The 14,386-nt window shown below is 40.8% G+C and overlaps 1 protein-coding gene across 11 annotated transcripts in view; it reads left to right on the top strand.

The window, feature by feature from the left end:
* FYN (FYN proto-oncogene, Src family tyrosine kinase) overlaps nucleotides 1–14,386 on the top strand; it is a 140,081-nt gene that overhangs the window by 94,922 nt on the left and 30,773 nt on the right. For all 11 annotated transcript variants that reach the window (XM_020805340.3, XM_020805345.3, XM_020805346.3 and 8 more), the window contains 3 exons: nucleotides 8,548–8,805; nucleotides 9,214–9,310; nucleotides 13,427–13,525. In XM_020805340.3, the coding sequence (XP_020660999.1) occupies nucleotides 8,559–8,805; nucleotides 9,214–9,310; nucleotides 13,427–13,525 (443 nt within the window). In that variant the 5' untranslated portion in view covers nucleotides 8,548–8,558. The remainder of the gene's footprint in view (nucleotides 1–8,547; nucleotides 8,806–9,213; nucleotides 9,311–13,426; nucleotides 13,526–14,386) is intronic.

Consider the following 14,386-nt stretch of genomic DNA (forward strand, 5'->3'; position numbering starts at 1 on the left):
ACACCATGCCAACATCGGTTGTGATTTGATATGTAAGCTGCAGCTGAGCTCATCTGCTGGGTTTTGTGGTTGTTGGGGAGAGGGAGTTGCTCTTCAAGCAGTTTTAGTTAGTTGTAGCTTGAATTTCTGATGCAGTTGTGACCTTGATTGTGTTAGGCTGTACTGTACGTAGTAGGAGTGGAGAGACAAACTGTGCTGTAAATACACTCATTAGGTGATCAGAGTTTTATGCCGACTTTACGTATGAATAGAGCAGTATGGTGAAAAAGAGGTCAGAGTTTAGGTACCTTTAACCATTGCCTAGAAGAGGAAATTTCAGTGGGTGCAGTTTGACTGCAAGCTATACAGGCTGAAATTTCCTACCCCAGCCTCCACAACTATTAAAGGTACAAGGGCCTTGTCCTCTACACATGAACTGGTTGGTGTTGCAGTATCACGTAGATTACAGGAACTTCAATGTGTCATGTAGCTAGAAATATTTGAACACCACATCAGTACTCCATGTAAACTGTGTAACTCTCATTTCTGCAGTATTCAACATCATAACAAACATTTTGCTTAGGTTGCATTTTGCTTATTGGGTAATTTTTACTCCCATGCAAAACTAATTAGCATGGTGAGTGGGAGGAAGGTTAATACAGATGCTAGCTAACTGGTTGTAACCCATTTTGCAAAATCCAAAAGATCTACAAAAAAAAATTTCCCTACTGAATCATTCTGCTTATACAAGTTCCAAAATCATAACTGTCTTTTTGATACTTGTATCTGTGTTATGCTTTTGGCATATTATACATAAAGAAGGAGAGAGTGATATAAATTAAGACGTTCATAAGAGTTTTTTCTTTTTATCCTAGACTTCTCGATGAAAAACTCTCAGCTGTGTTTACATAACAGAAGCAAATTAGCCAAATAGGAGTCCCCAGGACAGAACATAAATTCTGTGCATATTGCCTATCCCACTATGTGAATTCCTCTTCCAAATCTAGTCCTTGTGGTACGGGATGTGGTGCTGGCATCAGAGGTTACCTGGTCTCAGTCTTTGGCCTTGAATTTTCAGGGAATGGAGTGCTATCAGCCTGGGAACTTTGTTCTGCTTTAGGAGTTCATTCTCCTATACTACTGAGCATCAGGAGATCTACCAGTAGGTTAGTTGGGTGCTTCAGGTTTTAAGTGGCTAGTTGATCTAGATGGTTTCTTGATAGCTGTTGCAGATTTACCTCTCACTTGATTCTGTTGAAGCCCTGGTTGCTCTCCAACCAAGACAGGTCCACACACTATCAGTCCTGAGAAGACCATCCTACTGAATACAGCCAAACTAGCTCTCTGTTTTTCTAGTGAGCTGGTAGCAATTAAATGAGTATGAGTGTCAGTGGTGAAAGACATGGAATGAATTTGACCAAACATGGGTTAGAGCCTCATTGTAAGATATACTCTGTGGTGGTGCTAGTAGTGAAGAAATCTGAACACTGTAGTTCATACAGCTCCCGAGAATATAACTTTAGCTGCTAGTTGTCTAGTGATACGTTCCTACAGCCCAAGAGTGTGAATAGGATAATTGGAGAGGTGATAGCCACCAAATGTGTGTTGGATCCTTGCTCTTGTCTTATAAAAATATCATAGGGCAAGGGGAAAGGACCAATTGAATCAATAAATAGAGTTGTGTACCTTTTTCCACAAGGCGAGCTCTACCGTGCCTAAAACAGGTGGTTATGGCACCCCTGCTGAAAAAGCTTTCTCCAAACCACACTGTACTTGATAACTTCTGGCATGGTGGTAGAGCACATGCTGATGTCTCAGTTCCGTGAGTTGCTGGAAGGGACAGATTATGCAAATCAATGTTGGGGTTTTTTTCAGGCTTGTTCAAGAGCTGGTAAAGATTTGTGAGTTAGAGCAGCCATTCTCAGTGGGTGCCATATGACCCCCTGGGGTCACTGGGGGGAACGCTGGCACATTTGAAGGGGGTCGACACAAACTAGAAACAATTCTTCACACACCATCTTTACAGTGTTATTATGTGACTTATACAATCCTGATTCAGCCTCTATTTCTTTCACATTGTGTTTATGGCTGTGGCAAAAAAAAAGTTTGAGAATGGCTGAGTTAGAGCACCTATGTGCAAAGCCAAGGATACAAAGTTCAAATATCCATGTATGTCTCCTGAGAGAAAGACCACATAAAATCATCAAGAGAGTGTGACTAGAGAGTCGCACTCTGTGCCCTGCCACCTGTGTGGCCTTGGGCAAGTTGCATAGTCCAAGACTGCCACCAGAAAGAAGGAAGAATTGGTAAATCATCTCTGAGGACTTTATACCTAGAAAACCCTGGGAGGGTCACTATACAGTATGTTGGAATGGACTTGATGACATATTAATACTGAGACATCATGGGACGGAAACAGGGCTGAGCAGACAATGTATCCTGGGAGCAGGAGCAATGTTCCTCTATATCAGGGGTCTCAAACATGCAGTTCGGGGGCCATTTGCGGCTCCCCAGATGATAGTTTGTGGCCCTCGCCTTGCCTCCCCCCCCCAAAGCACCCGCACATCCTCTGCTGTCTAGAGTAAAAAAAAAGCCTTGCCTCGCTCGCCGGCTCTCTCCCTAGACAGCACCTCTTGCACCCTCCATCCAGAACTGCAGCCTGCCAGCCAGCCCGCCTGTCTGTCAGCTAAGGAAACTCCTGGGCGGCTTCCTTGGGCTCTTGCTCCGCTTGGCGGAAAATCTGATGCGGCCCAGGCTTATCCAGACTCTGCCTCCAGCGGCCCCCAGGTAAATTGAGTTTAAAACCCTGCTCTATATCCTAGTGGACTTCTTGACAGATTTTGATACCAACCCTTCTGTGCTACTTTTTTGTGACAGAACTTGGAAACACTGTTTTATGATGGCTACAGTTCTTTGTCAAATGGTGGGTTCAGAAGGTGGTGCTGAGCAATTGCAGTTCATGGCCTTTGGAGTTTGAAATAGCTGGGAGAGGTTGCCAATAACTTGGGGACTTGGAGCTAGAAGTATGCAACTCTTGGGTTCCATCTGGAATCTGGATGCCCAGGTTTTGCCAATAGCCAAGAGTGCATTTGCACAACTATTGCACCAGCTGCACTCATTTCTGGAGATATTTGGCCTTGCAGAAATGCATACCTTAGCTATATCCCACCTGGATTACTCCACCATGCTGTATGTGGGATTGTCTTTTGAAAAAGTTTCAGAGGTTAAAAGGGGAAGTAAAGTGTTGCAGCTAAACTATTGAGGGTGGGCTATTTGCAGGTAGCATGCAAGTTGAATATATCAACAGCTTAGCTTGCTATTGGTCTGTTTCTTAGTATAATTCAAAGTGCTTGTTATGACAAATAAAGGTATCTGAAAGACCATATTCTCTCATATAAGCCTGCTTGGACTTAAGATCTTCAGGAAAGGTCTTTTCTTCAAGTTACTCCACCTCAAAGCCACAATTGATTGAGACTTTCCTTTCCAGGCTCTGGAACCTCTGGCTCCTTGGCCATTGTTCCCCCACCACCATTGTTCATCAGCCATGAATTTGACAATTAAGACAGATGGCTATAAAATGGGGGTTTAGGTCCAGTGCTGCCTTTTTAAAAATGGATTTGTTTTAATGTATTTTAAAGTGATTTGATAATTATTTATTGTTAGTACCTTGAATTCCATTTTTTGGGGTAGGGAGAATGGTGAGGTAGAAATTAATAAACAAATCATAATCAGTATGTAGGTTCTAGGTGCTTCCATAAAAGGTTATACTGTATGTGCTGGTTTTATTCTTCAAAATCTACTTTCCTTTTTCACATTGCTTTTTTATTATTTTTATTAAACCCAGACTTTCTCTTTATATTCTGGAAAACCACAGTTTACACATATGATATAAGTCAAAAACATTCAGTGTGACCATGAGATTTCCAGAACCTTCTCTTTCTTCCAATTACTCTCTGTGCCTCTACACATCTCTTTCTGAAGGTTCCCCAACTTTCTGGAGCAGAATGGGAAGTACAGGGGAGTTGCAGGAGACAAGTGGAGTTCATTTCAACCTGCAGTACACAGCCCATAGAGTTAAATCTCTCACTCATCCATGCTGTCAAGACGTTTTCTGTAGATTTGTGTGTAATCTTATACTGTATTTGCAATGAATTTTATATATGTTGGCTCAGAATGAAGTTCCAGTATTAGTCTTGGGTAAGTGTGTTTAGGATTTTAGCCTTACAGTGCAGTTCCTTTACATAGGTATATATTTACAGTAACTATAATTCTAGTAAGGTGTTAACATAGAATAGCCACTGTAACTCTAATAAGATGTTGACATGGAATAGTTCACTTCATAAGACTGTCAAGACATGAAATTATTAGTTATGAAATACAAAATATTTATTTCTATTAATTTGATTGAGGTAGCAACTATCTTGTTTTGATTTGGAATGCTGGCTCAAAACAACTATTTTACACAATTTCTCATAAGCGTAATGACAATCGTTGGAACCGCCATATGATCCAAACATTTGGCATTGAAGCAATACTAAAATCTTGTTTACTGCTTGTAATTCTGGACATGAATCCCAAGGGATGTCTGACCTAGATGGTTTCCAGATCTTCTTCAATGATACCATCATCACTTTTTCTTCTGTATACATGTTTTCTGTGTTCCAGAAATATGAGTGCCTATATTCGGGGGTGTGTGTGTGTGTGTGTGTGTGTGTGTGTGTGTGTGTGTGTGTGTGTGTGTGTGTGTGTGTGTGTGTGTGTGTGTGTGTGTGTGTGTGTGTGTGTGTGTGTGTGTGTGTGTGTGTGTGTGTGTGTGTGTGTGTGTGTGTGTGTGTGTGTGTGAGAGAGAGAGAGAGAGAGAGAGAGAGAGAGAGAGAGAGAGAGAGAGAGAGAGAGAGAGAGAGAGAGAATAGATTGTTACCCTCTGGTTGTTTAGAGCTGTGGTACTATTGTTGAATAGAAGATACTTAAACTTTAGCTACAAAAGCTTTGGAGTCATTTTGAATCAAATCCAGCAATGTGCTTCCTCCTGAATCTTAACTATTGCAGCCAGTGATATCATGCATAGCTAGTCTCTTCAAGAAGGAATAGACAATTTTTCAAAGTCCTGGCTTGAAAAGAAACATGTAGGTTACACCCTCTGTCACATATTACCCAGTGTTACAATCAAGAAGCCTTTATATCTGCATTGCCTAGACATTGGAGCCAAATTGCAAAAGACTGTGGAAAGGGAAATAACCTCTGTATCAGGCTTTTTTTGCTGACTCTTCCCTATCTCTTTCACAGAAACAGATGCCACGGTGAAGGAGGAACTGGCAAAAATTCATTCATTGAAGGCCTAACAAACGATATCGGTCTTACCTCATTTAATTTAATACGTTACTTTAAGTTTAGAGCTTAAAAAACTGTGTACATATTCTTAGCTAGAGCCTGGGACATTACTTTTTATGGAAAACAAGTCCCACAGTATTTTCCTGAGGAGATAATTGGGAGCTTTATTCCCCCAAAGTTAACAATTCTAAGCTTCGTTCATAGCTGTCATAGTTCTCTGAGTTACTTGTTCAAATGGTATGCATTTCCTAAATAGCTGCTTTCTTCTTTTTTGACACATTGAACTTAATAATTCACTTTTGTGTTGGCTCAGCATGTGAATAATACATTTAGGGTAATATCTTTCCCTTCCTCTGCAATAAAGTATATCCTTGCTGAATTCAGATTCTGAAAGATCCCCCAATATATTTAAAGCAACACCTCACCACTAAAAACACCTTGATTCAAAATTCTACTGCTTCTGCAGCATTTAAAATAATTCAGTAGGGTGGGTGTGGGAGAGAGAACCCACCTTTTTCCATGATCGTTGAAACCTTTGGGCGGCTCTGTGGATGATTAGTACACTCTGACTCATTCCGCTTTTGGAAAATCAAATAGCACCACTCTGAAAGTGTCATTTGTGAACATGGGAACTGTAAATGCAAGCAATCAGCACTCTTCTCTGAAGCAGCAACTCCTTGATGTAGGGGGAGTGCAGCCACAATGACACAGACATTTGCCAGCTTCCCAGCTGTATCTAGGTCAAGGAGGAAGAACAACCATTGCCACTATAGAATTTGGGAGATGATGGAAGAGTACTGGCTGAGAGGAAGAGAGATATGATGGGGCAACCAAGGGATCTATCCCTCCCGAAATATGTGGAGATGTTTTCCTGAGGATATTAAGTATCAGGATATTGAGAATCTTGTCTGAGGATCATGACCACTGCAGCTAGGCATTTACAATATTGATAAAATTCATGTGGCGGAACAAAATAAACTGGATTGAAGAGTTTCTTCATGTAGGTTTCTCAGTGTGGATGCTTTCTTCCAGTTTAGTCGATAGAATCAGCAGCTAAAAGTTCATGAACAATATTGGTAAGAAGAGTGCAACATGACTTCGGAAAGCCACCATTGGTCTCTCTCTCTCTCTCTCTCTCTCTCTCTCTCTCTCTCTCTCTCTCTCTCTCTCTCTCTCTCTGTGTGTGTGTGTGTGTGTGTGTGTGTGTGTGTGTGTGTGTGTGTGTGTGTGTGTGTGTGTGTGTGTGTAGTGTGCCATCTAGTGGCCTTTTCACTACTCTGAGTGGATCCAAGCAATAAAACAAACATAAAGAAAACAATCAAATCCCACCCAACCCACAAATAAAAATATATAATTCATGGGGGAAAACATACCTAAAAAGCCAAGATGGTGGCAACAAACAAGATACAAACTACAGGAAATAATTGTCAAAATGAAACCAAGAGACCAACATTTATGAGGGGCGGATATCCTGAAATGCCTCCCTGAAAAGGAGAGTATTTGCATGCCTTCTGAATATTAGGAGGGAAGGAGCTGGTGCACCTCCACAGGTAGAGCATTCGATAGAGAGGTGGCCACCACAGAGAAGGCCTGACTTCTAATCATAAATTTCCCGACCTCCTTTGGGGTGGCCAACTGCAGCATCAATGCCTGGGAGGTGCGAGTGACATGGAAAAGTTTACCTTAGGAAGAGGTGTTCCAATATAGAGAGGTCCCTGGGTTCAAAGGACTTTATAGGTCAACATAATTGCCTTCGATTTGGCACGGAAGCAAACTAGCAGCTGATGCATGTGAACTAGGACCAAGGAAACATGATTGTATCTTGAAGTACCTGAGATCAGCCTGGCCAACACATTTTGTACGTTGCAGTTTCTGAACTGCCTTCAAGGGCAGTCTCAAATAGAGAGGATTCCAATAGCCAATCCTCAGAATTACTAATGTGTGAACTAGTGCTATCAAGGACTTTCTGTCTAGGTAGAGTCGCAGGTATAAATTCTTGCCACAAACAAGATCTGTTTCTCCATCGAGAGAGCCAGGCCCTGAAGAACATCCAGATTATGATCCTCTCTTTCAGTGGAAATGTAACCCTTTCTAGAGCAGGCCAGCAGGATATCCCCACTTAACAACCAGATCTCTGTCTTTTTGTCAAGATTCAATCTCAGCCTGTTCACCCTCACCCAGTCCATAATTGAAGGTAGGCAGCACTCCAGGGTCTGTCTACACAGCTTCCCCTGCTGAAGAGGAAAAGGAGAAATAGAACTATGTGGAAGAGCCTCTTGGTGCTCACAACCTGGGTTCAATCCCGGCTAGCCAACTCAATGTTCACTCACACTTTACATCCTTCTGAGGTAAACTGAGTACCCAGCTCATGGGAGGGGCAATGTGTAGCCTGCATAATTAGATTGCAAACCAGCCAGAGAGAGCTTTAAGTTCTGTGGGATGGTATATAAGCAGCACACTTTGCTTTGTGTGTCATCAGCATATTGATAACAATACCACTCCAAAAGTCTGGATGATCTCACCCAGCAGCCTCACCTAGATATTAAACAGCATGGAGGAGATGATTGACCCCTGTGGGACTCCATATTGTTGAACCCATGGAGTCAAAGCAGCCTCCTCAAGGAGTACCATCTGGGACTAGCCTTTGAGGAAGGACTGGAGCCAGTTTTGGACTAACCCCCTCCCCCTCCCCTATCTCATTAGCTGATCCAGAAGGGTACCATGATCAGTGGTGTCAAAGGCTGCTGAGAGATCCAGGAGAAGCAACAGAGTTACTCTTCCCAAGTCAGCCTCCCTCAACAGGTCATTGAGTTTTAAGTGTGGGTTTGCAAATGTAAGAATTATAAGAGTGAAGTCTTATAATATGAGGTCAGAGACCAGGTAAAACCTTGGGGTACAAATATACTTTTATATGCTTTTCCCACCTATGGATTGTGTTGTTCACCTAAGAGAGTAAATGCCCAGCTGAGTTGTTGAATTAAACATTGCTCTTTGTTCACCTCCTGTTTCTGATTTGGAGCACAAGAGACAGCTGGAAAGCGCAAGCACTTCTCGGAGGTGCCTCAGAGAGGTCTTCTGCCTTTTGGCACTAATTGACTGTACATCTCAAAAATAGCTTTCACTCTTTAGTCGTTGGTTAGTAGATCTACGTGTTTATATATAGTACAATTTAAGATAAGTAGTCTGCCAATCAAAATTAAAATAGACATGTATTTCCTTTTTTCTTGTTTTCTGCAGGATTTTAGATAATGGGCTGTGTGCAATGCAAGGATAAAGAAGCAACAAAACTGACAGACGAGAGGGATGGCAGCTTAAACCAGAGTTCAGGTTATCGCTATGGGACAGATCCCACCCCCCAGCATTACCCAAACTTTGGTGTGACATCAATTCCAAACTACAACAACTTCCCCACAGCTGGAGGACAGGGTCTGACTGTCTTTGGAGGTGTCAATTCCTCTTCTCATACTGGCACATTGCGTACAAGAGGAGGAACAGGTAAATCATACGTCGCTTTTTTCCAAACTCATATTTTGAAATTCCACAATGCAAAATTAAACATGTCAGATGTTTCTGTGGGGAATCCTCTACAATCCTGCCTCAGTGATCTCTAACTTGAAAGCAATTAAAGGATTCTTAAGTTATTCTTGTTTACAAGAAATAGTGCAGCAGTTTGACCGCTCAAATGCACTGTATAAATGCTAAATGTTATTTTTCTGATTTTGATGACAAATTGTGCTATATGTAACACTTAGCAAGTTTAATATTGTTTCTAAAAACTAATGCCACAGGCCATTATTATCCCCTGTCTGCCCCCCACTAAATTCTTTAATAGTGAATTTATTTTTTAAATTATATAATGGCAGATTACGAAAACGTTATTCACATTATTGTCTCTTTACATAGGTGTAACTCTTTTTGTCGCTCTGTATGATTATGAAGCAAGAACGGAAGATGACTTAAGTTTTCATAAAGGAGAAAAATTTCAGATACTAAACAGCTCGTAAGTTTTCTCTTATTGTGTGACTTTTTAAAACATACTTCATTGATAATTCGAAACATTAGCAGCATTTATATATACTCTTGTTTTTAAAGAGACCCCATGGCTGAGATTCTGTTATGCAGCTCCACATGCACAAATTGGATGATACCATCAGCGGAAGTAAAGTACCGCTGATTAAAGGCAAATCACCACTGTTTAAAGATATTTGGGGGGGTGCACATATGACAGTAATGTACACCCCAGAATCACCAAATGAAGCTTTCAATCAGGAGCAATTTTCTGATGCTGTTGCTGCCGATACCATCCCAGTTGTGCATGTGGAGCTGCACAGCTGGATTTCAACCTATGTATTATATTAAGATCACCTGTTTATTTATTATTTATGTGATTTGTATATTTTGTCCTTCTTCCCAAACTGTTACTCATGGCATTCCCTTTTTCTTTATCAGCATTTCTTTCTTTTCAAAATTTTAGGGAGCTGATGGGGTGTTGTGTGAGAGTACGTTTATTGCAGTGACTAAAAGTAGTGGAGTTTCCACACGTTTTTCAGAAATAAAATGCTCCTCACCAAATGCCCCCAAGTTGCAAAGACCAGCCAAAGATTTAAATTAATTGTTATGTGTTTTGTTGCATTGTCCAACATTAAAAGTACATTTTTAAAATGCTTGGAGCTATAACAATAGCAGTTTTGGGGCAATATATTGCAATTTGACCATGATTCCCATCCTTTGTAAATGGAGGGAAGTACACATGGACCTGTACATAGAGCAGCAAACGCAACAAATGGAGGGTGTCAGTACTGATGAGAGGAAAAGATGGAGAGGATGGCAATAAGCCAGTTTGTGCCTCCCCTGAATTCAAGAGAGAGCAGAATGCCTAATGATAGAGCAGTCTCCGCAGGAGTCATCCAGAGAGGCAGAGAACTCTGAGGGCTACTTCCACTTCCAGTGTATTTGGAAAAGCACAGGATGTGGTGCCGTAAACTGAAGAGGAGGAAGAGGAGGACCAATTAGTCCTTACCCTCACTTGTCAGCTGTTCACTGGCTGGCTAAATTAACCTTGTCCTGCAAAGAGACAATGTAGCTTGTGCACGAGTAGCTTTTAAATTGTATAGCCCAATGTGGCTTGTACACTAGCCCCTTGAATGAAGAGTTTGGTTTGGATAACTCTTTGCCAAGTGAGGGGAAGGCTTGTCTGGATATTTCCCATGGTCTGATCCTTTTTTTTTTTTTTTTTTTTTTTGCCTAGTTCCTGTACCAGAGGGTGTCTTCTACATGGGAGGGAGGGATGGTTCAACTAAACACAGAATTGTGTTTCAGTCTTTGAATATGAAGTTATGATGTAGTTTGGATGTGCCACATACCTAGGCACTATGGAATTTTGCACATCTTCATGGATTTTTTAGCAGCTGATTGATTGGTAGCAGTGCATTTTCTTTTAGCCTTTTGTTTCTCTTCATGGGGTATTCTTGGCAAAGATACTGGAGTGGCTTGCCAGTTCCTGCTCCAGGTGAATTGCGTTTAGTCAGAACTCTCCACTATGACCTGTCCGTCTTGGGTGTCCCTGCACGGCATAGCCCATCGCTTCTCTGAATTACTCAAGCCCCTTTGCCATGACAAGGCAGCAATCCATGAGAAGAAAAGACTCACTGGAAAAGATCCTGATGTTGAGAAAGTGTGAAGGCAGGAGGAGAAGGGGACGACAGAGGATGAGATGGTTGGACAGTGTCATCGAAATGACCAACATGACTTTGACCCAACTCCTGGAGGCAGTGGAAGATAGGAGGGCCTGGCGTGCTCTGGTCCATGGGGTCACGAAGAGTCAGACACGACTAAACGACTAAACAACAACAAGAAGAAGAAGTGCATTTTCTGCTGTGGCAAGGGGTTGGACTTAATGACTGTTGGAGTCCATTCCAGTTCTACAGTTTTATCGTGGAGGCAAGCACAACTGTAATTGCATAAACAATAACAAGATATGTTCATAGGGATGTCTAGAGGAGTGGGAAATTGACATAAAAATAATTTTAAGGAATATTTCATGGCTATATGCACCTGAACAGCTTTGATGTACATAAAAGCTCAATAGTTTCATCTGTTTTGTAGTTCCATGACTTACATAAAAAAGCTGGATTTCAAAAATCATCCTTTTCTTTTAAATTCACAATTGGAAAAAAGCCAACAAAATATTTATATTATTAACTTCCTTTTAAGCTTCAAAATTGTCGTTCAAATCAAATAAACTCATAAAATCTCGGTGATGAAAAGGATAAAAGTGAGTTTTGAATATGTTGCTAACAATTGTGACAGCTTTTAGCTAGTACAATAAACTTGAACTGAACTGATACTGAATATGTTGTTGGAAAGATTCTAAAAATGGAAGTGGTCCTGTAGGAATATTTTCATTGGAATGCATTCAAATGTTCATAAAGCTGGGGTTTTTTAAGTCAGCTGCAGATAGGACTTTCCTCTGTCTGAAAGGTTCAGGCACCTTAAAACTCATAAATAGAAGCATGCAGTGACCATATTATAAAACAGTGGTCGCCAACCTTGGGCCTCCAGATGTTTTTGTACTTCAACTCCCAGAAATCCTGGCCAGCAGAGGTGATGGTGAAGGCTTCTGGATGTTGTAGTTCAAGAACATCTGGAGACCCAAAGTTGGGGACCACTGTTATAAAACATTCAACTCTATGTGGCTTCGTGAAGTGCTTAGTATTATATGTATTATGCTAATTGTTGTTGTTGTTGTTGTTGTTGTTGTTGTTGTTGTTGTTGTTGTTGTTGTTGTTATTATTATTATTATTATTATTATTATTATTATTATTATTATTATTATTATCTATTTCTCAAATTCTGGAGTCCATACTAATAATTGTGTTCCACCACAAGTTTTGACTTACGACAATCCTTTTCAGGATTTTCTAGGTAGAGAGTACTCAGAAGTGGTTTAGTTTACCATTGCTTTCTTCAGGAGGCCGTGCAGCTTGCCCAAGGGTATGCAGGCTGGCTCTTTTCCCAGGAGACCAAGTGGGGAACTGAACTCCCAAGCTCTGGCTTTGCAGCCAGATACCTAACTCATTGAGCTATCCAGCTAGCATGGATACAAAGTAGTCTTTAAAACATTTTAATCCTCTCACCATTGTATGCACCCTATTTTTCCATGTATAAGACTATACTTTTGTCTAAAATCTTTAGACTAAAAATTGTGGGTCATCTTATACACAGAAGTAAGCTGAGGAGAGAACAAACAGAAGTGGAGGGGAAAGCAGGGATCAAAGTGGTCCTGCAGGGCTTTGATCCCTGCTTTCCTCTGCACTTGCTAAGCCTTAGCAAAAGGAAAGCAGGGATCAAAGTGGTGCAGGATGGCTTTGATCTCTGCTTTCCCTTCTGCTTACTAAGTCCCATGGGGCTTAGCAAAAGGAGGGGGGAAAGGATCAATGCAATCCCGTGGCTGTATAAAGGGAAAAGGGATCAGAAGGATCGTGCAGTGGCAGGATTGCTTTGATCTCTTTCCCCCTCCTTTTGCTAAGCCCCACGTGGCTTAGCATGAAGGGAGAAAGGGATCAAAGCGATCCTGCAGTGCTTTGATTCCTTCCCCCTACACTTGTTAAGCCCAACTTAGATTTCTTAATTTTGGGTTAGAAAAGGAAGGTCTTATACATGGAGGCATCTTATACATGGAAAAATATGGTAGATGCATTTTGCAATGCAGCTACTAAGTCCATCCCTATTGACAGGTTCTGTTGAAAGGGAGGCAAAAAATTAGCAATACAAATGAATGATCTCTTTATTTTACTTTAAGGCAACTTCTCTTTATTGCAAGGGAAACCTTCAGTGTTTGTGGGTGTGATAGAATATCTCCATCTAGTGGAATTTCTCAGCAGTTGTACAAAAAAAGGGTGGGGGTGCAATGCTTGGTTTCTATGCATATTTGGCTATCTCATCCTCACAAAACAGTTTCTTCCTTCAAATTTATTTAATTATTACTCCCCAAATATATATTCTTTTTTACATAATGGATCTATGATGAATGGTGGCAAGTTACATGTACAATAGCTCTGGTGTGTGATTTAAAATGAAAAGTGGGGAGTCTCTTATGCTTTCTTTTCTTTTGCAGGGAGGGAGACTGGTGGGAAGCCCGTTCCTTGACTACAGGAGAAACCGGTTATATTCCAAGCAATTATGTGGCTCCAGTCGACTCCATCCAAGCAGAGGAGTATGTTTTCTTTTAATGTTATGGAAGCTGCATGTGCTCTGCTTGAAAGAAGTATATGAGATTTGATTGTGGTGATCTCCAAGGAATGTAACACTAGATTATCTTCTTTTTTTTAAGCATCACTGGTAAATGCTAAGGCAGTTAGTGGGAAGAGGAGAAAAAACTACACCTGATTTCTTCAAGTCAAAATTGGGAGACCCATAATGTTCTGGCCTGCAGCTTTCACATCCATTAGAAGAAATAATGCCTATGTTTTGAACAGGCTAACCAGCTGGAGCTTGAAGGCCAATAAAGGAGATTTAAAAGTAATTGGGAAGGGAAATATTACTACATTTTCAAAATATTGTGTGAAAGCAACTTCGTTTCAGTGAAAGCTGAACAATTATAAGTGCCGTTCTGGTCATATTAATTAATTAATTAATTTCCTTTATATCCCACTTTTCTCCAGAACTTTCCAGGGTAGCTCACAAAAATGGAGAACCTGGAATGGTGTAGTAGATACAGTGATAGATTGGGATTCGAATCTCCTAGGCTATGGAAACTCATGGGAAGGGGGAGGGATGGAACTGGTAAAACCCTTTCCTAAATATCTCACTTACCTAGAAAACCTGATTAGTTTTACTTTGACAGCATGTAGCACGCACACACAAGATTAAGGCAATTTTCAGAAAAAGTAGCATAAAAGAAAAAATAACATTTTAAAAAAGAGATTTAAAGAATTTACCCACACATACATGAGGTCAATGTGACTTGCTTCAAGGTATTTGTGCTTATAAGAGTTCAGTCTCAACCTTAAATGTGCACAAAATCTTGTATCAGATGAACTGCCAATCTAAATTGTTCAATATCAAAGTCAATCTG

The sequence above is a fragment of the Pogona vitticeps genome, chromosome 1, assembly GCF_051106095.1.
Source record: "Pogona vitticeps strain Pit_001003342236 chromosome 1, PviZW2.1, whole genome shotgun sequence".
NCBI classification, from domain to species: Eukaryota; Metazoa; Chordata; class Lepidosauria; order Squamata; family Agamidae; genus Pogona; species Pogona vitticeps.